Source organism: Prionailurus bengalensis, chromosome B4 (genome assembly GCF_016509475.1).
Source record: "Prionailurus bengalensis isolate Pbe53 chromosome B4, Fcat_Pben_1.1_paternal_pri, whole genome shotgun sequence".
NCBI classification, from domain to species: domain Eukaryota; kingdom Metazoa; phylum Chordata; class Mammalia; order Carnivora; family Felidae; genus Prionailurus; species Prionailurus bengalensis.
In genome coordinates, this window is record NC_057358.1 from 62393020 (window position 1) to 62417126 (window position 24107).

General features: G+C 42.2%; 1 protein-coding gene across 4 annotated transcripts in view; it reads right to left on the reverse strand.

Annotated features, from left to right (window-relative positions):
* Window positions 1–24107, reverse strand: part of TMTC1 (transmembrane O-mannosyltransferase targeting cadherins 1) — a 284126-nt gene that overhangs the window by 65181 nt on the left and 194838 nt on the right. For 3 of the 4 annotated variants that reach the window (XM_043562234.1, XM_043562230.1, XM_043562233.1), the window contains 2 exons: window positions 18116–18283; window positions 10265–10378 (listed from right to left, as the gene is read on the reverse strand). In XM_043562234.1, the coding sequence (XP_043418169.1) occupies window positions 10265–10378; window positions 18116–18283 (282 nt within the window). The remainder of the gene's footprint in view (window positions 1–10264; window positions 10379–18115; window positions 18284–24107) is intronic. The other variant, XM_043562232.1, reaches the window with a different exon arrangement.

The following is a 24107-nucleotide window of genomic DNA, read 5'->3' on the forward strand; positions in this document are numbered from 1 at the left end:
GTCAATAACATAATGACCTTCTTATCTTTTCATACCCATCATCATACCTGTTCCACTACAAACATTTAATGTTTTGGGATTGGTTGCAGGACCTCTGGGTAGTAGTACTTGGCTGCCCCTACAGACCTAATGAACCCATGTCAGGCTGAAGCCACCAGCTCTCCTTCTCTCATGGATTTCTCACCCTCCAAAAAAATCATTGTCTCCACTGTTGTCAATGGCCTTCAGCTTGCTCCCATCAGTCAGAATAACATCCATTATTTCTTCATCACTAATCCAGTGAACACTCAAGTCATCTTGTATCCATCTGTCTCTCCTGTGCCGTGGGTTCTCAGATGTGAAGGACACATCACTCTCTCCATTTTAAGAATGTAGGAATGTTCTTTGTCAAACCCTTATCCCAAAGTCTGTCAATCCTTCATCATCTAAAGCAAATGATCCCCACAGGCACCAGAGGCACTTCCTCCAAGCCTTTCTGATACACTGAACACCAAGTGGAATTTCAGACACATGCAATTTTAAAAGCTACATTGAAGGTTGTAAGGAAATCCAAAGTCCTACGTGACAGATCAATGTGCGCATGGAATCCTTACTGTAATAACACTTTGTAGCATGAATAGTACTCTGCAGGAAAAGTGTGTCCATATTCCTAATCAATAACTGCCAATGAAGAAGATCATGAGGGACAGGGAAGGAGAAGGGTACATATCCTGAATATCCACCTCAGGAATTGGTGGTCACCACTGGCAGAAACTAGGGGTATTAAATGCCTTGTGATACATACGACAGCCCTGCATAATGAAGAGCTGTTCCATCTAAATTGTTGACGGCTCTCCCACTGAGAAACAGTGCTTGTTATTACAGAGGGGTCCTCCGACTCTAAGGGAGCCTGTGATATTTTATGCATTATATTCCCTCAGTCTTTCTTTCAACAATCACTTATTGGGCACTTACTAAGGGCCCACAGAAATAAAGAGAAAGCAGCCCTTGCTCTCAAGGAGGTCCCGTGGCAGAAGAGGGAGAGACAAGGACACCAACTTACTTTAGTGCACTATGGTCAGAGCACACAGGGCAGAAAGAGACAAAGCAGAAGGAGGGGAGTATAAGAGACAGGAGCTCATGGCAGGAGCCATGGTAATCACCAAGGTGTTGCCAGGAGAGATGATGCGTTACCAGAGAGGCAGTAAGAGTTAGAGGGAAGGGGAGGAGGGGATACAAATAGGAAGAGGAAGGAAGGCTGCTTCAGAGAGAGAAAGCAAAACCAAACAGGACTCAGGAAACAAAACATTTTACTCCAGCTTAAGCACAAACTAGAAAGGAAGGCAATAAAGGAAAAGGAGCTGGTTTGGGACAAAAGGTGGTAATGTGAATCTCAGGTGCAGAGAGGGTAATTTGTGGAAATGTCCAGGAATCAGATGGACAGATGGCTCTGACAGGAAAGCTATGTGGTGAAATTACAGATCTGAGAGTTAATCAGCATACAGACATTAACTAAAGCCTTTGGAACTCAAGAAATCCCTTGGGAGGAAAGCAAAGATTGAGAAAAGAAGGTGACCTAGCAGAGGGGTCTGAGGACTCCTCTATTCAGGGTTTGGAGGAGAGTCTCAAGAAATAGAAGAAAAACCATGACAGCATAAAAGCTGAAAAAGAACCTGTCTAAAAAGGAGAGAGCAGTCAACAAAATTAATGCTGCCAAGCGTCAAGTAATTTACTGATATATTTATTTTTAATGTTTTATTTATTTATTTTGTGTGTGTGTATAAGAGAGAGAGAGAGAGGGAAAGAAAGAATGAGCAGGGGTGGGGCAGAGAAAGGGAGAGAGAGAATCCCAAGCAGGCTCCACCCTGTCAGTGCAGAACCCAAATGCTGGGTTCAAACTCACAAACCATGAGATCATGACCTTAGCCAAAGTCAAGAGTCAAAAGCTTAAATGACTGAGCCACCCAGGTGTCCTGAGAGTCAAGTAATTTAATTGCCAAGCAGCGTCCTCCTCAGGAGTTACCCACCTGGAGGCAGCTGGTGTGCTGGAGGAAAGCAGTTTCAGTGGTGGAGAGGGAACCAACTGCAGTTGAGTGATGAGAAGGACACAAGGGAGAAGAAGACACTGAGACTTGCAGGAAATTTCACTACTTGAAAGGTGGGAAGAGACAGACTGAATGGCAGGAAGGGCTAACAGGAGATGTAGAGGCTGGTTTGCATATTTATTTAAAGATGGCAGGGACGCCTAGGTAGCTAGTCGGTTAAGCGTCTGACTTCCACTCAGGTCATGATTTCACAGTTCGAGCCCCGCATCGGGCTCTGTGCTGACAGCTCAAAGCCTGGAGCCTGCTTCAGATTCTGTCTCCCTCTCTCTCTGCTCCTCCCCCACTCACACTCTATCATTCTCTCTCTCTCAAAAATAAATAAACGTTACAAAAATTTCAAAAAATAAATAAAGATGGCAGAAGCCGGAGAATATTTAAGTATTAATGGAAAAGTGCCCAGTAAAGGAAGGGTTTTAAACGAAATCTCTGGGGAGCTGGAAATGATGCACTCCTGAGCACAGGCGTCAGCCTCAGAGGAGACAAACCAGAAGGGTAGGTAATTGGAGAGGCGGGGGGCAAGATGGGTTTGGAGGCAGATTAAATTTATGTTCTGTAGAAGCAACTAAGGATCTACTTTTGATGGTTTTTAGTTTTTACACTGTATTTCAGTTACCATTTTTAAAAAGTGGTTTAATTAATTTATTTTGATGGGGGGGGAAGGGGCAGGGGAGAGAGAGAGAGAGAGAGAGAGAGAGAGAGAGAATGAATCCCAAGCAGACTCCACGCTGTCAGTGCAGAGTCTGATGTGATCACACGAACCATGAGATGATGACCTGGGCTGAGATCAAGAGTCGGATGCTTAACCAACTGAGCCACCCAAGCGCCCCCTTGATTACCATTTTTAAAAATTTCAGGTAATTCACAAAGTAAAAAGAGACCGTTAAAAGATGTCTACATGCAGCATTCATCCATCCAACACGCATTTACTAAGAGCCACATTCCTGGCATTGTTCTCCAGGCTGGGGGAAAGGACACAAATCTCTACTCTTGTGGGGCTTTCCTTTTAGTGGAGGGAGACAGACAATTCACAAAATGATAAGTAGGTTAGAGGGTGATAAAGGCAGTGGAGAAAATGAAGCAAAGAAGAGGAATAGAGTACGTTGGTGGTGACCGCACTCTTAGGTGGGGTGGCCCGGGAAGGCCTTGGGACAAGATGACATAAGTAGGGAGTCCTGAAGGAAGGGAGTGAGGCAGCTGTTTAGAGAGTGAGAGGGTGTCCTGGGAAGAGGGAACCACAAATTCAGAGTCCCTAAATAGGAAAGTGGCCTGACTGATGTGTGCCTGGAGCCCTACACGGCTGGAGCTGAGTGGTCAAGACAAGGTGCAGGAGGTGAGGTGTGAGAAAGACAGTGCAGGGCATGGAGCCAGCTGCAGGGGCCTTGAGAGACAGGAATCCAAGTGAGAGACGATGGGCCGTGGAGATGGAGAGAAGGGTCAGATTTGGGATATAGTCATAACATATAATGAGTTTATCACTGCCAGGTATATACACACTGCTTTAAGCTTTGAAATAAATTAATTATCTTATAATATTCCAACCCTATGAAGTAGGTAACACCACTATTTTCATTTTAATAAAAAATCTAAGTGATATTGTTTAAACTGTCATAATTGCTTATATACGAAATTGTAACATAAGCTAGTGTAGTGGATGCTGTCTTACAGCACCCAGACGACACCCATGTCTGAAGCACTTGCTGACAGCTCACATGGGGGTCTTCTCTGGGCATTGCTCTCCGCCTCGGGGGAACTGCCTCACTAGAGGCTACCCGCCCTGCCTGGGGCAGTGATTGGTTGATAAGGGGGCATAAAGGTTCCACTTCTTGCCTCCATTCTTGGCAACCCTGAGGGGCCCTCCCAACTCCAGAGCTTCTTAAGGGGTCAGCTGAAGCCCTGGGACTGCACTGCCCTCAAACCCCCCCCCCCCCCCCCCCCCCCCCCCCCCCCCCCCCCCCCCCCCCCCCCCCCCCCCCCCCCCCCCCCCCCCCCCCCCCCCCCCCCCCCCCCCCCCCCCCCCCCCCCCCCCCCCCCCCCGCATTGACCATCCTGCTTCCCTGGCTTCCTTCCCTGGTGTTCCAGAGAGCACTTCTTAATAGACTTCCTGCATGCAAATCCCTGCCCCAGGGATTCTGTTTCCTGGGGAAGCACAGCAAGTTTTTAAAGTGAAAGTGGTATAAGGCAGGGAAAAGAAGAAGAAGAAGAAGAAGAAGAAGAAGAAGAAGACGACAGAGTGAAATATTTTTGTTGTTATTTTAAATGTTTGTTTATTTTGGGGAGAGAGTGTGAGCGGGGGAGGGGCAGAGAGAGAATCCCAAGAAAGATCCATGCTGTCAACGCAGAGCCTGAGGGGCTTGAACTCACAAACCATGAGATCGTGACCTGATCCAAAGTTAGATGCTCAACTGACTGAGCCACCCAGGTGACCCTGGAAATGTTCTTGAGTAGAAATTACACAACCTTCATTCAGAAATTTAGTCCATAAGTATGGCCATAATATGAGTCAATTCTAGTTTTCTAAATGAAATAGGGCTTAACTTCTTGGATTTAAGGAATAAAACTGCTATTCTTAATTAACACAAAATACATACAGTAAAGTTATTATTTCATCAACAAAAAAATAAAACTAATTTCAACTGTCTACTTGTGATACTGGAAAGTGTATTTAGACTTTTATAAACGAAAATACCACATGGGCAGAAAAGCCTATCTCCACTTGTTAAACCTGGCTAACAAATGGTCCTGGAATTTTAATTCTTTCCAGAAATACATGGCAGCTGGTATCCAAGGTCACTTTCACTCGTAAGAGTTATTTTAAATGTTCACTTAAAATAGGCTGTGTAATGAAGGACTTTTAAAAAAGCCAATAAATCCTGATTTAAGAAAAAAAAAATGTTCACATGCTACCAGCTTTATAGACAGCATTTTTCAAAGGAATTATATAAAGCAATCTTATTGATAAACTAAGAACATTAGTGAACAGTGGGCTAATTACACATAGTTAGATTTCTTTAGACTCTAATGATAATGCTGTTTCTTCGATTCTTTCATTACTGTTTTCCCTATGCACTCCTACAGTCTAATGGAGTCTCCTTGCAGAATTCTGGTTATCCACGCAGGAGAGAGTGCAAAGAATGCTATCCGTGGTTGCTATTATCATGACAAGTCTCTATATTTTGCATTAAAAAATGCAGTCAGGGGCTCCTGAGTGGCTCAGTCGATTAAGCATCTGCCTGTTGATTTCAACTCAGGTCTTGATCTCACGGTTTGTGAGTTTGAGCCCCACAGAGGGATTCCTTGCTTGGGATCCTCTCCCTGTCTCTATGTCCCTCCCAGCTCTCTCTCTCTCTCTCTCTTCACCCCCGCCCCAAATAAATAAATAAACATTAAAAAAATTCCAATCACGAAGATTTTTAGTTCTATGCTGTCCCACATGTTAGCTAATTAAATAGCTAGTAGAGATTTCTTTGGTACAGGAGCATTAAAAGCACATTTCTTCCCCTTTAATTATGCAAATAGAAAAGAGCTTGGTCAAGGACTTCTATCCCCTTCGAATAGTCCATTCATTCCCTTCAGATTTTCTGTTTAGAACATCAACAACAGATGTATCGGGAATGGAAAAGGCTGCTCTAAGGGTCCCCTGGCTGCCCAAGCATATTTGAGTACCCTCAGGAAAGGGTAATGTATCTCCTGCTTGATAGGAGTATGGGAAGGTGGAAATCTCAGATGATTTACTGTGTATTTCATGTTGAAAGCATACCTGTGAGAAAGAAACAGCTGTCTGGGTGACTGAAGATCACAGCCCTTGTATTAGGAGGGAATCCTACGTAGCACTGATATCCAATCACTGGAGATACTCTGGGTGTAGTGCGGCAGGAGGAAGAGGGCATCTACGCGAACAACTGTTCCATAGAACATGGGACAATTTGCTGCTAACAGTGGGGAGGCCTTCCTGACTCACCTGGACAAAGATGAACTCTATTCATTCCCAGGTGGGGGGGCTCTTGATGGCCAGCCCATTTTAACCAACCAGTAACTGAGTCATGCAGGGAATTTAAATATAAAATGAAAAACAATTTCCATGACTCTATCACCTGTAGTGAAAAATCTTTTAAAATAGTCTCTTCACTATGTCATCAGATTTCCAGATGTTCTCTATTCTCTGGAAATATCCACAACTTAATAAACTTTCTCTATAAGCCTGGGCCTTTTTCATCCTGTAAGTTGAGTTGTATGAGTAAAAGCCAGTTGTGTTTATTGACAGATTTACTGCAGTTTTAGTTTTTATTGCAACTGTCCAATGTAATGAAACAGTTTGCAAATTGACAAAATATAAATGTGGAAAAAAAGAGAGCTGTTATTTATATAGAAGCTAAGGAAATACTCTGGAAATACTTAAAAAAGAGAAGCTGCTCAAGAAATTGCTGTGGAATTAGATGTAAGAGTAACTGTGAAAGACTGCAGGAGGAAAATCAGAAAAATCTCAGTCATTACATTTTTACTCCCCTTTAAAGTATCAAAACCTGATCATCAGAGAAATGATTTATGGATGTGATTTTTGCAGATTATAATCAGTAGACTCTTACCCAAAGGAAAAAGCTTGGTTTGATATTTGAAGATTGGTGAATGTATGTACATGTGAAACTTGAGGGTACAATAAATCATTCAAGAATGTGCATAATTTGTCTTACGATTCTCCACTTTTAACTGACTTTTGAAGCAAATCAACAGGCCACTGGCCAAGGGCACATGCAGTATCTTCTGCACTTTATCCAGGCAGGGCCACCATCTCTCCTTGTGGGCTTCCTGGATGAGTCATTTCATGGAGTTTTTGTGCAGGAAGAGGTAAGATATTGGGTGGTCTCTGAACTTTCTACTCCCCTCATGTGAGATGGAATGTTAGAAACTTTCTCCAGGTTTTGAACAATGGTCGGCAAGCTCTAGAGGCAAATGGCAGACCCACCAGTGCTGTTCTGATATTCCACCATATGGCATCCCGAACTTTATAGAGCCTGGAATAGGTATAAACATGAGAGCTGCCCCTCATAGCAAAACAAAGCTAACACTTGTGTTCACTAAGGATTTGAGAGAAGAGTTTTGCCATTTTCCTTTGCTGATTTGGGTCTTAATCTGAATCTATAACCTCAGCTGCAGCATTTTCCAGGGGAGATTTTCCTTGCACTACAGAAATATAATAAATGAGGTACACCAAAAGGGAGGAGAAGTTAGTGGTGCTTCTTTGTTGTCTAAAACATAGAATAAGGTTTAAAAGAAGCAGAATATTCATGGCATATATAATTACCAATTTAATGTAGCATTATTTCCAGCATTGTAAGCCAGCCAAAATGATATTGGTATAGATACAACCCTAATGACTAATTTCATCATTGCCTTTGGGATCTACCCAGTCATTGCAACAAAAATGGATAATTGTTGGGACTGATTTCAGATAATAGCGCCGTTAGCCCTGCATTTTCCTAATCATTCTCTTTCTTGCTGTGTGCAAATATGGAAACCATCAGATACACTAAAGTTGAAACATGGAGGAAGGAGTCAGAGCGGGGGGTGGGGGAGAGCTCTGTCTCAGCAACTTCCACAAAGAAAGAACGATATTAAAATAAGGGCAGGGGCGCCTGGGTGGCTCAGTTGTTTAAGCGTCTGACTTTGGTTCAGGTCATGATCTCACAGTTTGTGAGTTTGAGTCCCACATGGGGCTCTGAGCTGACAGCTTAGAACCCGGAGCCTGCTTCAGATTCTGTGTCTCCCTCTCTCTGCCTTTCCTGTTCACACTCCGACTCTCTTTCTCAAAAATAAACATTAAAAAAAATTAAAAGATAAAATAAAATAAGGGCAGTCTTCCAGTCATCTCGGATAAATAATCATGAAAATGATGAATAGTCCTGGTATTTTCCTTTTCTCTCTAGCACAAAGAGTGACAATTTATTTAAAAGCAAACAAACAAAAAAACAAACCCAGATCCACTGAAAATTCACCACAGAGGTATCCACACAAAAACGATGCTACTTAAATCAGAAGTATTTTGAGCCTGGTGTGAGAGGATGAAATATTTCACTAATTACTATGCAGTGTATTTATAGCTTTAATTGTTTTTCCCCCACTTCTCAAGGGACATGTTTCTTCCAGAAGCACAGTTGCTGAAGCAAACATTTATTTTTATTGTTTCATGGGAAAAAAGCGGTAGTAGCCAACCAGCTACTATAATTCTGTAAAATCAGCTGCTAGAGAATTTTATGTAATTTATACTTTTGCCCCAAGCAGTGCCTTAGGGTCTGCCTTATTTTTCTGTTTGAACTTGACAGAAAATAGTCTGCTGGAATGCAATAAATTTCAAAAGATTCTGATAATACTTCCTTTCAACGAATACTTTTCAGGCAAACTTACTGCTCTTTTCTTCTCTTCAAGAAGGCTCACCTGAAATCCTGAAATACCAATTAACCATTAAGCCAAAACATACTTTATTTGTACCCTTGAAGGAATATGCCTCTTTAAAAAAGATATCTCCTCATTGCAAAAATAATACATGTTCATTGTGGAACATCTGGAGTACAAAATATACAGAAAAAAATTAATCTACTCACCAACCAGAGGGAAGTATTGTAAACATTTGGGTAAACTGGCTTCCAGTGAAAGAATAGAAATCTGAATTAAATCTTAAAAATGATCTTTTATTCCTAAATAAAAAACCTATTTTCCTTAAAAAAAGTTTTGTTACAATTTTCCTCTGGGACTTCCATTTCTTGGATCTTTGGAATAGTATTTGATAGTGAACTTGACGTGCACAGTTTAAAATTTTTATCATATTGAATGCTAAATAAGAGACCCTGAAGTCTAAAATATTTCAATTGATGAATAATATACTTATGTAAGAACACCGTTCAAAAGGATAATTTAAAAAATCAGGCCAGTGACTTTCAGAATGATGATTTCTTTTTTTTTTTTTTTTAATTTTTTTTTCAACGTTTATTTATTTTTGGGACAGAGAGAGACAGAGCATGAACGGGGGAGGGGCAGAGAGAGAGGGAGACACAGAATCGGAAGCAGGCTCCAGGCTCTGAGCCATCAGCCCAGAGCCCGATGCGGGGCTCGAACTCACAGACCGCGAGATCGTGACCTGGCTGAAGTCGGACGCTTAACCGACTGCGCCACCCAGGCGCCCCAGAATGATGATTTCAAACTAAGCTTTGAGACAATGCTAGTACATACTTCAGAGAAATATCTATTTGTTTGGTATGCATACTTTAAGCATATCCCAAAATGGAACACTAGCCCAAAATTCAACCAAATGGGGGCCAATCTGCAGGGGTATGGAAACCTCTCTAAAAAGCTTCCGTGAGTCTCACAGTACTCAATAAAAGAGAAGACTCACCTGTCTGTGTTTTGACCATTTGGAGATTCCAAGGTTATGTATAGTTCTCCTGTCTCCACATGTTCCAGATTACAGACATTTATCATGTGGGATCTTTTAGATAAGACCATCTTGAAAGCCAGGATTGCAATTGTGAGTACTCAAGAGCAATAGAGACTGCCACTGGTAATATAGGCTTACATTTGTAGTTTCTCTTAAAGTGACATGTAAAGCTCTGTTTAGTATAGTCTCTTCCAAATGAATACAGGGAGATGAGTACAAGAAGAGTGTCAGGGCTGTTTATACACACACACACACACACACACACACACACACACACGCCCCTTATTAACATATTCCCAGCATGGTAATCAAGTGTCTTCTAGTACTCTTTCTATTGAATACAACTATCAGGGTATTTATTTCATTTCCATATTCAAATGCCTTCATATAAATCCTTTCTGATAACGGGAAGCCTGAAGTGAGAAGAATTCACTGGAATACACGTTCTCAGAGTTTACTGGTGTATTTTTGACAACCAACTCCTGTTCTCCTGCATATGTGTATTTGACCGGGTGTCACTTGAGTATCGTGTAGCAATGGTAACTTTTACAGGAAAACACCAAGAATTAGTAGCAAGGCAGAGTTACCACATTCACAACAGACTTGAGCACTGAGCAGAAGATGGGGAGTCCAGGATCCATACCACCTCCAAGGAGATGTTCACTGCCCGCCCCCCTCCTCCCCCCCCACACACTGGGAGGGTGAGCGAATGAACCTGAGAAGCACAGCAGGGAAACAGTCCTAGGGCGCTTACCTGAGGGCTGTTCTGTAGTGGTAGATTGCTTCCCGGTTCCGACCTTGATCCTTTAGGAAATTGGCGTAGTTGTAGTGAACCTTGGCATTGTGGGGCAGAGTCTGAACTCCAGACCTACAATTAATACATTAAAAAAAAAGAACAACAAAGAATACTAGTTAGGAATACTGTCAGTTTCTTTCATGTTTTACTCAGTTTCATGAACCTTCATTTGAAATGTCTATTGCATCCATCCAAGTCAGGTTTTCCAAAATTTGTGAATCGTGTCACTTATTAAATATGCTTCTCTGGAAAATAATGAAGGCAGTGTGTGGTTGTGCACAACTAAACAAACATGCTGACCGCATATGAAGCAGAGGGGTTGGGATGGGATAATTCTCTGGAGAACAAAACTGCATGCTCAGGTTAATTCAGTTTTTTCCTTCCTTGCTTCTTTTGTTCACTTACAACCTTCCTTTAAAAAAACATGGAGAACATCTACAAAAATATATCATTACTAGACTGGCCTCCCTATTATGTTTTATTGGAAATTAACATTTCCCATGTACCAAGCCTGGGCTAATTAAAATAAATAAATAAACAAATGCAGGTATAATTATTATTTTACAAGTTGCAGACAAGGAAATGAGGTTTTGCTCAAAAAGGTGTAAAAAAAATAACAACCTTGCTTAAATGTCACTGTATTAGTCTGCTTGCACTGCCATAACCAAATACCTGGGGAACGCCCACAGGATAGCACTGAAATTTTGGAGACAATTCAAGGGGCAAGTGGGGGCAGGAGAGGAGCCATTTCTCATCCATAACTAGCCCACACATTTAACCTGTACACAACTACACAGCTGGTAAGTGGCAGAAATGGGATCCTAGAGGATTCTAGTTTGGTTCTAGAGTCCCTCGTTCCCTCACATGCAGGAGGTGGGGGCAGGGGAATGATGAAAGAAAATGGGCTGGAGGGCCACTTGGAAAGAAAACTGGAATTCTTGAGGATTAAATGCGGGAGGGGGACAGTTGATGAGAGAGAAAGCATAACAACCTAGTTTCTGGGCAACTTTAATGCACTACTACCTCTCCCAGATAACATACTTTCATTCAGTTTTTAACTTTTTTTTTTTACGTTTATTTATTTATTCTTTGGAGGGGGAGGGGCAGAGAGAGAGGGGGAGAGAGAGAATCCCAAGATCGTGGGGCTCAATCTCACAAACTGTGCGATCGTGACCTGAGCCAAAATCAAGAGCTGGACACTCAACTGACTGAGCCATCCAGGTGCCCCTAGTTTTAAATTTAAAGGTAAGATTAATAGAAGGATTTCATACAAAGTGTTAAAACCCTGTTGGGGAAATATGTAAGGGCACTGTAATCTCTGTTGAACATTCAGTGAAATAACCAGCAAAGACAGTCCCACTTAAAATCCAGTGGCTGGACATCTGAGGAACTCTCCAGAGGACAGAACTTACAGAGAGTGCAAGAGGCTAGAGACCAATCCAAGGGCAACATCATCTGAAGCAGCAGACTCCACACCTACCCAGGTTGCTTCAGTGACTTCAAATGTATGGCAGGCTGCTGGGATTTTTTGGTGGGTGGGGTGTGGCTGAACACAGACTAAATCTGTATCAGGAGCAGTTAAATCTCAGATCCTCATCCCTACCCTTAAAAGCTAAGTGACTTTTTTCATTATTCTTTCCCCATCCCAGCAAAAGGCAGGAGTTTTACTCTCTGGAAAAATAGAGTTAGAGAGATCCTGCACTCAGGAACAACAGGTACAGCCGAGGGAAGGGGAAAGAGCTGTACCTTAAAGGTAGATTATGGGAGAATCTGTATTCTGAACAGTGGGATCTCAGTTTGTCCTCCTTAAAAAGCTCTCTGAATAGCCAGGATTAGACTTCTCGGGAGGAGCCTGGAGGAATTTTCTCAGAAACTGACCCACCCAAGACAAAAGATATACAAATGCTGACATTTGGGTTCTCCGGTAAAATCATCAGTATCCTTCAATCGCCCTATGGTGAGGTCCAACAGCTGCCACATAGAGCTAGAATTTTAATGTAATATTTAAAATGGAAATTACCCAAAGTGTTTTTAGTCACAGGGGAAAAATCTGGGTCAGAGTGGTAATAATGGCTTTAAAAAATTCCAATTTTTAACCAGGAAAACTTCTGATTTTTCTATCCAGAAATAAATAGTGCAAGGTAATAGGCAGATTTTAAAGGTAACTTTGATTTCAGTGTGGATATAACTGGCATATTGGAATTGACCCTTCCCTCTGTGTGATTGGCATGGTGACTCTCAATTATATTTCACCCGAGGAACAGACAATTAGGCCTGTGGAAGCATAGTCCCTGCTCGGATCAGGCATTGTTTAGTGATGGCCAGAGGAAGTAATAATATTCATAACAGGCAAGCTGATGTGGGTGGAGTAACTTGAATCCTAAGAACACACTGCTTTTTCCATTGTTGTTTTTGACCTTTATGTTCTCTCTGTGATATTTTTCTGCTATGTTTTTCCAGCCTCTCATTTTACAATGACTAGTTTGTGGATAAAGGGAAATAAACAACTGGCCAAAGGCAAAACTTTCCACGTTGCTGTAACTGGCCAGGCTGCTCTTGCTTCCAGAACCAGGCTTTTCTATTTGCTCTCTTGATGCTATGGTTTCATAACCCCAACTGTTTTAGTGGAACCAAGCAACTTATATGCATTTATTCTACAAAGACATGTAGTATTCATTAATTATACAGCTGGATCCCGATCCCGATTAATAATCCCAGTGATGATTACAAAGAAAAATCTCCCATTCAATTCAGGATCCTAATTCATGTACCTCATAGTTCTCCTCCATGCCTCTTGAAAAATAACAGAAACAGGGGAGCAGGGCTGGCTCAGTAGGTAGAACATACGACTCTTGGTCTCTGCGTTGTGAGTTTGAGCCCCATGTTGGGTATAAAGATTGCTTAAAAATAAAAATCTTAAAAAAAAAAAAGAAAATGAACAGAAACAAGAAAAGCCACTGCTCTCAGGTGTATCTCTGAGTTTATAGAACATCAATTTGTTTTACTGGTATCACTGGACAATAGGTCACAAGAACCATCCCCAAATTCCTGATTAGAAAACAAACGTTAAAAAAAATTAATGAGCAGCATTCAACCCAAGGGTAACAGGAAAGGAAAGTAAGAAGGATTTGTGGTTCTCTTCAATTCCGACCCTGCTTTGACCTGAGGCAGCACAATGCCTCACTCAGGATGGCTGGTACTCACAGAATGGAATGCTCAGTTTGAATCAAGTTCTGGGCTGAGCACCCATTTCCATGGACTGACTGTCTCCTTTTATCCCTTCAGTAACTCATTGGTTGGGTAGAATTATTGTACCTCCATACTACAGATGAGGAAATTGAAGTTCAGAGAGATTAAGACCTTTTTTTCTTTTTTTTTTTCAACGTTTTTTTTTTTTTTTTTTTTTTTTAATTTTTGGGACAGAGAGAGAGAGAGAGCATGAACGGGGGAGGGGCAGAGAGAGAGGGAGACACAGAATCGGAAACAGGCTCCAGGCTCTGAGCCATCAGCCCAGAGCCCTACGCGGGGCTCAAACTCACGGATGCGAGATCGTGACCTGGCTGAAGTCGGACGCTTAACCGACTGCGCCACCCAGGTGCCCCAAGACCTTTTTTTCTAAAGTTACAGACCTAGAAAGCAGTTGAGAAGAGATTTCAACCAAGGCCAATATGTGGTCAGAACCATTCCTGAAGCTGATCAACACTTGATGCTAAGCCAGAAAGGTACCACAGGATATAGTAACATTATAATTTCACTATCACAATGTTTATCTTACTGGTAAGCAAACTATGGCCTTGTGGGCCACAGGCGCGCCAATGTGTTTGCCTATTATTTTTGGCGTCTTTCCCGAGACAACAGCAGGGTTGGGTAGTTGCAAAAGAGACTGTATGGCCCACAAAGACTAAAATATTTACCGTCTACTCCTTTACAAAAGAATCTGCCAATCCTCAGTATATATTCTCTGCCTTGGGAGGTCTGCTGATCTCTGGCTTAGCAATTCAGAAAGCAAGAAACAAATGTGTTTCCTACAGAGATGGAGAATAATCTAGGCCATAAATTCTTAATTGATGGTCCATAGATCACTTAAATACTTCATGAATGGGATTCAAAGAGACCCTTAACTACACTGCAAATAAAAGAAAAATGCAGCCTCTGCCTTTTCAGGTATTTCTAACATTTGGGGGGTAGAAGGGATTTTACCAAATTGTGTTACTACAGTATTTTTTACTCCAAACAATGTAAAATTGCGGGCTGTGACCAGGCTCAGCTGGAGCTATGCAGTTACCCTCTTTCCAGGTTAGGATATCAGAATAGTTTCTTGGCAAAAGAATTAAAGAAAATATACCTTGCAGCTATTATTATGAACCAATCCCTCCCCCCACTCTCCCACTCTCCCTCTCTCTCTTTTTTATACTGGGCTCATTTAAGTTAGAAAACATAAAGTAAAAAATGGGTGTAGCAAAGCTTACATATTCTTGTATATCAAACTTGGGTTCAAATCCTGGTTTCTCTTCACAGCTATTGCAGTTTGGACCAATTACTCTCTTTGAGCCTCTGATAAGACACAAGTTCAGGCTTCTTACGCTTTTGTGTGTACGATTCTTGCCAGTGGAACTACAAAGCCGTGAGGGGGGCCTGCATCTGTATCTCCTAAAAATACATCATATGGTGAGATCTTTTTTTGTAAGAGGAGGCCTCAGCTGGAAAGGCTGGGGCTTAACTGAAAGTTGGATTTTCTCCAACGCAAAGGTCTGTCCTAAGACTGTTCACAGCATTGCCAAGCAAAACCACCCCATGTAGTAAGAGAAGCCTTAATGAGACCATATGTCCAAGGGGCGGTCAATGAGTTCACTGTTTAGAACAGAGGAGTAACCAGAAGCAGGGCCTCTGACACAGGGACATCACCTTATCTAGAACTATTACAAATTTTTCTTACTCAATACAGCCAGTTCTTGATTTTGATCATTATGGCTAATTTGGGTTGTTTTCATCCTTACATACTTGGTTCAGGTCTACGAGACAACGGTTCATGAAGGGCTTGCGCTGTTCTTAGCGCTTACGCACTGTCCTGCTCTACCTCTGTCTACCAGTGGCTACATTATGTTAACATGTGTTTATGTGTCTGACCCTACACAGACTTCCAGCTCCTCCTCCTCTTTCCCTCTTCCCCCTGTCAACACCAATCTCTTTCATACCCTAGAACAGAGCCTACAGCCATAACTTGAAAATTTACATAGTGTTTACCATACTGCCTTCTGCATCTTTTACATAATCATTTATTCTTACACTACACCTGAAAGATAAACATTCTTGTTATTACTCTCAGTTTCAAAATAAAGAAAACTAAGGCATGGAGTCATTAAGTAACTCTCCCAAGATCATACAGCTATTAAATGATGGTACTTGGAGAAGACCCAGAAAGTCTAACTCCAGCCCCCACACTCAACCAGTAACCCTATCTTCCTTCAAAGATTCTTGATAAATGTTCACTCAACTGATTCCAGCATGACTCAGCACAGATGAATACATACAAATATCTGGTCTTTGAGGAGAAAGAATATTCTTAACGTCTCAGATTCTTAAAACTTTTCTTGGGACATACATAAATTATAATAGGCAAAGTTTTCAAAGAACTATCAAAAGCTTTGATTTGCATGTTATACAAAATTCCATTTGATCACCAAAGGCCTCTTAAGGGCACAAAACCTCTTCAAGCACATATGTGGAATGGTTATGTTTTAGTAATCCACTGTCACTTACTGCATGCTTCCATCTGGAAAAACAAAAACAAAAACAAAGCCTCTGGATGAAAAGTCAATGAGCTTTTTGTTTTTCTGTTTTCAAACTGCTGGCATCAGCCATAGAGTGTTGGAAAATGAACTTGTTATCCTTGAAATAAACTGCTGCCTGCCAAAATCCACCCCCAAAATTGATCTGATTAAGCAGTAAACATAATTAGAAGACACGACCTCTGTTAGTACCTTTATTCAAGCAAGGGGTTTAGCACAGGGTAGAACCATTTTAAAGTTTCTCATAAAAGCACCAACTGTTGAAAGCAAAAGAAAAACAAATTGAAGCCAACAGAGACTAAGAGGAAGTTGTATCACTGGATGTCCATGCCCCTGTGCTTGCAGACTGACCTCAGCATGGGTAGAAAGAGGGGACAAGTCCTTTGTGGTCTGTGGGGACCGCATTGAAGGTGAAGGATGTGACAGAGACTAAATGGAATCTGGATCCTCAAAGTGAAAAAACATTAATTAAAAAAATCCCCACAAAAAACTTTATATGCCAACAGGTCTCTACAGTATCCACTGTGAAAATGATTATGACATTGACAATGGTGGTGATATAATAATAATAAAAAACCAATAAGACTTGCATGACAAACTAATATTTTTCTATTAAAAAAAAGTTAAAAAGTTAAATTGCCAAGTAGCAAAATCAAATATACTGTTTTGAAACAGTAAAAAAGTGCAGTGAACATTTATCTTATTTATCTGTTCGTTCATTCATTCATTCATTCCTGGCAGCCCGGAGTCTTTGCCCTCCTCCAGTAGTTGGATTCCCTGTGGGGAGTTCTCCCTTGCCTCACTTTGTGAAGTCTCAGTGGTACCCCAAGGGGCCGGGCCTGCCCTAACTCCCTCAGTGGAAGTCAGAGGGGTTCCTTTGGCCAATCATTCATTTTGGTACCTGGTGGAGACAAAGGGCAGGCACATGACCTAAAGCTCAAGCCCAGCCAGAGGACTTAATTTCCCTAGGACTTCGATGTGAAGATAAAAAACAACTTGGTAAAAGTCTCCTCATTTCCTTCCGGGCGGGCGCTCAGGTGCTCTCAAGACACCATCCAGACGTTTTTCCCATCTGCCACATGCCGGCTTCTTCACCGGCCCCTCAATGCCGTGCACTTCCCTATACTCTCCCAATATGTTCCCTTTTATTTTCTCAAGTGATCCTAACTCTGATTCAGTTGTTTGCTCCCAAAGTAGAAGTGTTGGGTATCAGCTGGCCAAGGAACCAAGTAAAAACCACAACGACCTAACTGGGCAACTGGGTCATAAGTGAGGACAGAAGCTGGAAGAGGGGACACAGATGGGGAGGATCCCTAGAAACTGGGGACATCAGCTGTGGCAGTGCCAGGGAGCCCAGGTGAAGGTCACTGGGGCAGTGGCATTAGGGAGACAGCCTAAGCTCCAGAAAACAGAGCGATGAGCAGGAGTCCCAGAGAATAGTTTATACTTCACAACAAATTCGGGGCTTTAAGTTGACATCGTTATTTTCAGAAACAGCTTCTACACTACATAAAAACCTACCACGAGATGAAAAAAGCCTCCCATTTCTTTGTTCACAATTAATGTTCAGAATAAAGCAACTAGATCACAGATCACAACTTGATATGCTGGAATATTCTAAAGAAAATGTATTGCATTTCTCTTCCTTCCTGCTGTGTGCTCACCTTTCTCATATTCTTGTCTGCATAATGAAGTTAGGCTTATCATTTCATTTTGTTTATAGCTGATTTTACAGCCCAGCTCATCATTAACGACTGTCTCACAGACCCAAAAACCTTCCCGTGAGCCTTATTTTCATAAATTCACTTAGAAGGAGCTCACATTAAACTTTATACATTACCATTTAAAAAACTAAAGCTAAAACCCAAAATGAAATTACATCTCCCACTTAAAACTTTACTAAAAAAAACCTGTGGGTTAATGATTATTGCCAGACCCACGTTACCTCATTTGTTTGGAAACAAATATCTAAGCAAAAAAATACATGGGAAGAGATTTGCTTTTATCCACCTAATCGTACCTGAATAGGGACTCTCTTGACAGCCAAATTTCATTCTGTTTCACCGTTTTCCAAGAGAAAAGCAACAGCAGCAACACAGTGGACACAGTCAGGGTGGTGGCCCCGCATCGATTCAGCCAAGTGCACAGCTTGCTCAGTCCATGCACAAAAAGGATGCAGTAGCCCATGCTGGAAAACAGTGTGGGAGAAGCAGGATTACTCTGGGGGTGCAGTGGAGGCCCCCTGTGTATTCTGTCCCATATAACTAGCTTTCACATAAAGCTTGTCCTGGGATGGAGAAACAAACATAAACACCCCTCTCTCACACACATTTACATGTCGGTTCTCTGATGGGCTGTACCAGCACATTGCTAGTCCTTTGGCACTTGTGTGGAGAATAATAGGTTCATCGTTTAGGCTCAGACTGCCCGGGATTTCAGAGCTCAGACATCATGAGAAGTCCGTTATGTATCTTCTTGGGCCCTGAATAGACCCTCTGACTCTTGCTTCCTTACGTCACTGACATCATATAACCATATTGGTATCATGTGTCTACATTTACTGTGCTGCAGCTGGTCACATCATGGCTCTGTGACAGGCAGTCCCCAAGACTTCCCTAGCAGGTCCTGGGAGGGATGCTGGTTACCAAGGAGCACTGGTGTCTGTCTCTAGGGATGTGCTGCCTGCTGTGTACCCACTCTGGTCAAAGTCCTTATGCTGATGGAAAATCATCTATCCACAAGCCAACTCCTGAGCCTTGCAGCTTGGAGCTCATCACAGACAGACTGTGTCGATACGATTTTCTTGCTGACTCTGGCTCAGCTTTCTAAACAGACATAAGAATTGCTCATTATCTGAGTGGCATGTCAGTATCACATTTCTAAAAGCCTCTGGCCTGGTGGATGGAATGTGGTGCTTCACATTATCTGTGCAGCCACAGAGATGCTTCCTGCTTGTTGACTGGCCTCAGAAAAACACGAACATTTAATTTGTACCCATTATTGCCACAGGCATTTTAATTAAAACCCACTTCTTTCCAAAGATAATAAACTACAAATTATAACAGAATATTTTAAGGATGAAACAAGACTGTGTAAAGAAATCCTACGGGGCGCCTGGGTGGCTCAGTTGGTAAAGCAACCGACTTCGGGTCAGGTCATGATCTCACGGTTCATGAGTTGAAGTCCCACGTCAGGCTCTGTGCTGACAGCTCAGAGCCTGGAGCCTGCTTTGGATTCTGTGTCTCCTTCTCTCTGCCCCTCACCTGTTCACACTCTGTCTGTCTGTCTCTCTCAAAAGTAAATAAACATTAAGAAATAAAAAAAAAAGTAATCCTATATTAGACATTAATGCTATAAGAAGTCCAAATTAATACAGCCCATTTACTTGTTCAATTATTTACTCATTCTCTCTATGTGACTGGCAATGAACTAGGCACTAAGGATGCAATTATGAATAAAACACATGTCCTGCCCTCAAACAACTCCAATCTACTGAGGCAGGTTGGGTTTGTAAAGGAAAACACTTAAATCATCTCATTTCTAAACATACCTCCTTTAAAAAAATCTTTCCACTTCCCTTCTGTTCACCTTTCTGAATACCTGTGCTTTGGTCTCAAGGATTGAAAAACAAGAGAAGCATCTGAGGTTTCTGATGTGGAGATGCTGGGAATCAGTTCAAGTTAGAGCTCCAATTCCATACTTCAAATCCCATAAGTTGGTTGGTCCAGCTACCTAAAGTTTTGGGGTTCACTGTTTAGCCAAAGAGAGTCATCATCCCACTTACCAGTGGGAGACTGTGGTTCGAGCTAAGGAGGCCCATACCTATTTACTGGATCGGACTGCCATAAACACTGTGCATAAGCCCTGAACACTCCAGAACACAGAGTCACTAGTGCAAAAAACAAAACAAAACAAAACAAAACAAAAACTCAAAACCTCTTTCCACTTTCACAACAAGTCAGGTTTGGCCTTAGAGGTGTCAAGGTTTTCTAAATGTCTCTCATTCTGTACAACTTGCCATGCTGATGCCATTACAGGCCATCATGGTTGCTCAAGTTCATGTGGCTGCTTGCCATTTGTCCCTCTAGCCTCATCCGGATCCCAGCCCTAAGTGAGCAGGATGTAGCTCTGGCCACAGGAAAGCCTTCTGGGCTCCATTCTTCCACTCAACAGATATTTAATAAGCACCAACCGTGCCCTGACATTGTTACAGGCACCAAGAACACATCGGTGGACAAAACAGACAATAATGTTTGTGCTTGTGGAATCCACATGGGTGGGGAGAAACAGCCAACAAGCAAATAAAACACAGAGTATGCCACACAGCAGGTGTGTTACATGGGGGAAAATCTACCAGGAAAGAGGAAGAGGGAGTCCAGGGTGGGGAGGAAGTTGAGATTTTAATGAGTGGTCAAGAACGGAGCCATTGAAAAAGGGACATGTAAACAAAGTCCTGAAACATATGAGAAGCGCCCCGTGCAGACACCCACATCTCCAGTGCCAGCTGACTTCTCCCCCTGCCTTCATAAAACAGCCCCACTGAGAACTAATATTTACCGAGTACAATCTTATGTGCCAACCACTTTCCATAGATGGGTTCAGCCCATCCTCACATCCCCATGGTTCACTCACTCTGTTTAACCATAAAGACACTGACGAGGAGAAAGGTGAACTGATTTCCTGAATTGGGTCACATGGCTCGTACATAGAGAGCAAAGATACAAACCCAGGAATTTCAGATTTCAGAACTCACACTCCATATGCTGTCCTGCTTGTCTGGGTTCTGACCTGACTAGCTGATTCTTGTGTTCCTCACAGCTTTTTTTTTCTTTTTTAATGTTTATTTATTTTTCGAGAGAGAGAAAGAGAGAGACAGAGAGAAAGAGACAGAGAGAGAGAGAGAGAGAGAGAGAGAGAGAGCATGAGCAGGGGAGGGGCAGAGAGAGAGGGAGACACAGAATCCAAAGCAGGCTCCAGGCTCTGAGCTGTCAGCACAGAGCCCAATGCAGGGCTCGAACCCACAGACCGTGAGATCATGACCTGAGCTGAAGTCAGACAATTTACCAACTGAGCCACCTACGTGCCCCTTGTGTTTCTCATACCTTAGCTCCACTTAATTCCCTCCTAACCACTCCATTCATAAAATTGTAATAGTTGTTTTCTGTCTCCTTGTAGGAAAAAGAGCTGCCCATCTGGCAGAGCACTAGGGAAGGAAAACACTGGGATCTCCACACTGGATCTCAGAGCCAGGGCCACAAAATGGCAGAAGACAAGAACAATGAAGACAACAATAACAAAAAGTAATTAGCTAGTTTATACATTTATATGTTTATATTGAGTCCTTTCTATCTGTCAGGCACTGTGCTAAGACTTTTGTATGGGCCTGTCCATAGGATAAGGACGGTATTGGCTTTAAATATATCATCTGATTTATGGGGCATTTAGGTGGCTCAGTCTGTTAAGCATCCCAGCTTCAGCTCAGGTCATGATTTCTTGGTTTGTTAGTTTGAGCCCCGCGTTGGGCTCTGTGCTGACAGCTCAGAGGCTGGAGCCTGCTCTGGATTCAGTGTCTCCCTCTCTCTCTCTCTGCCCCTCCCCCAGTCGTGTTCTGTCTCTTTCTCTCAAAAATAAACATTAAAAAAACATTTTAAATATATTATCTGATTTAAAAATATAATCCTCAGTATTTTACATTTCATAGATGAGCAAACTAAAGGTAATAAGTGTTAAATAACTTGCCTGTAGCACCCACAGCTAATAACAGAGTCAGATCGGAAGACCCATGACTCTCACACGACGCTGTACTCCAGAAGTTGGCAAACTTTTTGTGTAAGGGGCAAAAGAGTAAATACTTCAGGCTTTTCTGTCCTTCCCACTCTATCTTTGTAGCAGGAAAATAGCCATCGACACTATGTAAACGAACGGGCATGGCTGTGTTCCAATAAAATTTATTTATAAAACAGGCGGTGTGCCAGACTCCACTCAGGAGCCACAGCGTGTTGACCCCTGCTATAACCAAAGGAAGGAGAACGCCATTCCTTTCCACTCAGCACAGGCATCAGGATCAAGTAACACGGTAATTTTTTTTGGAAAGTCCTTGTATTGACATATGGTTTAAAGAAATGGTAAGCCATATAAAATAATCTCTACTTAGGTTTGCAAATTTCTTAGAGAGTATCACATTCTTAAAAACTTGAACACAATATCACAAAGATTAAGATGCTTCTCTATTATGACATTTCATCCTTCAACATCTGCTTTAATACAGATCTCAGCAGCAGGGGGTGGGGGGAATTTCTCTCTCCATTGCTAGGGGCAGGGCCAGTCCTCATTTTGAAAGCAGAAAAATCAAGCAAATGAGAAGCTACATGCTTTTGTGGCCTCCAAGGAAATGAAACCAGACTCCAGATTGCTTTGGCTAATCTGGGTAAGGGGAAATCTGGGCTCTGAACAGAGACCTCTCCACAGAGCATGAAGGAATCAGTGCAAACCACTGACATGTGACAAAATCGTAACCTGAAGAACCAAGAGTCAAACTCTGGCTGCTGATTGGTTTAGCTCATTACTAGGATGCATTTTTTTTTTTAATGCTTATTTATTTTTGAGAGAGACAGAGAGTGAGCAGGGGAGGGGAAGAGAGTAAGGGGGGACACAGAATCTGAAGCAGGCTCCAGGCTCTGAGCTGTCAGCACAGAGCCCAATGCAGGGCTTGAACTCATGAACTGTGAGATCATGACCTGAGCCAGTGTCGGACTGCTTAACCGACTGAACCAGCCAGATGCCCCTCCTGACCTGAGCCAAAGTTGGAGGCTTAACCAACTGGGCCCCCCAGGCGCCCCGCTAAGATGCATCTGGGGAAGCACTGCTGCTTTTGTGAATGGAATATTATCTGATCTCTCATTCACAGGCTGAAGGTATCTCCATTTTAGTGCATATTATAACTAGAGACACGGGCATCTCTCCTTATACTTTCATGGTGCACATCCAAAGGGAACTGAATAGGAAATGCAGGTCAACAATGTTGGTCCTTTCATATTAGAAAAATGTTTAAACCTGTTATTTGAGAACTTTGTGAGAAGTTCATCATTGTGTGAATAGTACAGACGTACTTTCGTGAACCTGGCCCCGAAGCTCTCAAGTGATAAAAGAAAAAAAATACTTCTCCTTCCTGTTCACATCAACCTGAAGAGATGACAATTTTCTATCTCTGGGGCAAGCATTTTATGATGCTTACTATAGCTTCACTTTTTGTTTAGTTTTATGGAGCAAAGAGAGTCTTTTCACTGTTAAGTAGAACTGAAATTCTACCTTTTAACAAACTCAAGCCACTGAAAGTATCTATAAATAACATTAGCGATATAAGAGAGACACAATCTCACCATTTTATTACTTAAAAAACATTCCCAACTTTAGATAGTTGAAATGAAACATATCCCTGGTTAACTTCATTCTGGTCTGTTGAGTCCCCACCTGGCAAATTATGGCAGTAAGATCTTACTCTGGTCTCATGGATGGTTAAACAATAAAGCCCTGGAATGCTGAGCCCAGAACAGGTGTTTGATGCTGCAGCCGGGAAGCAGCAGGGAGCCAATGGTGCCGCCTCAGATCAGATTTAACCCGGGGGAGGCTGCCAGCTTCTGGTGAGCCAAGGCTCCCCCGCCCCGTTCTTTTTTTATCTCAAATATTTGATGGGTGGGAAAATTTCTCACAAGGTTGAATATATTTGGATGGGAGTTTATTCATATTCCAAGAAAATGACTCCAAAAGCATTTCTTGTACATTTCCCTCTTGTGCAGCTACTTGTCCTATGTGCTGGGCTCCTGGGGTAGGTATGAAGAGCTTCTTTCTATTGACTTCTCCACGAAACAGGTTTCTTCTGTTCTTTCCTCAGCGTATCTACGGAACACCTGGGATAATAATGCCATTGCTTTCACCTTCCAAGAACCTGATTCTCTTTTATCTTTTTGAAGATGAGATGCCCCTCTGAACCTAAGTCACCTACTAGCTCCAAA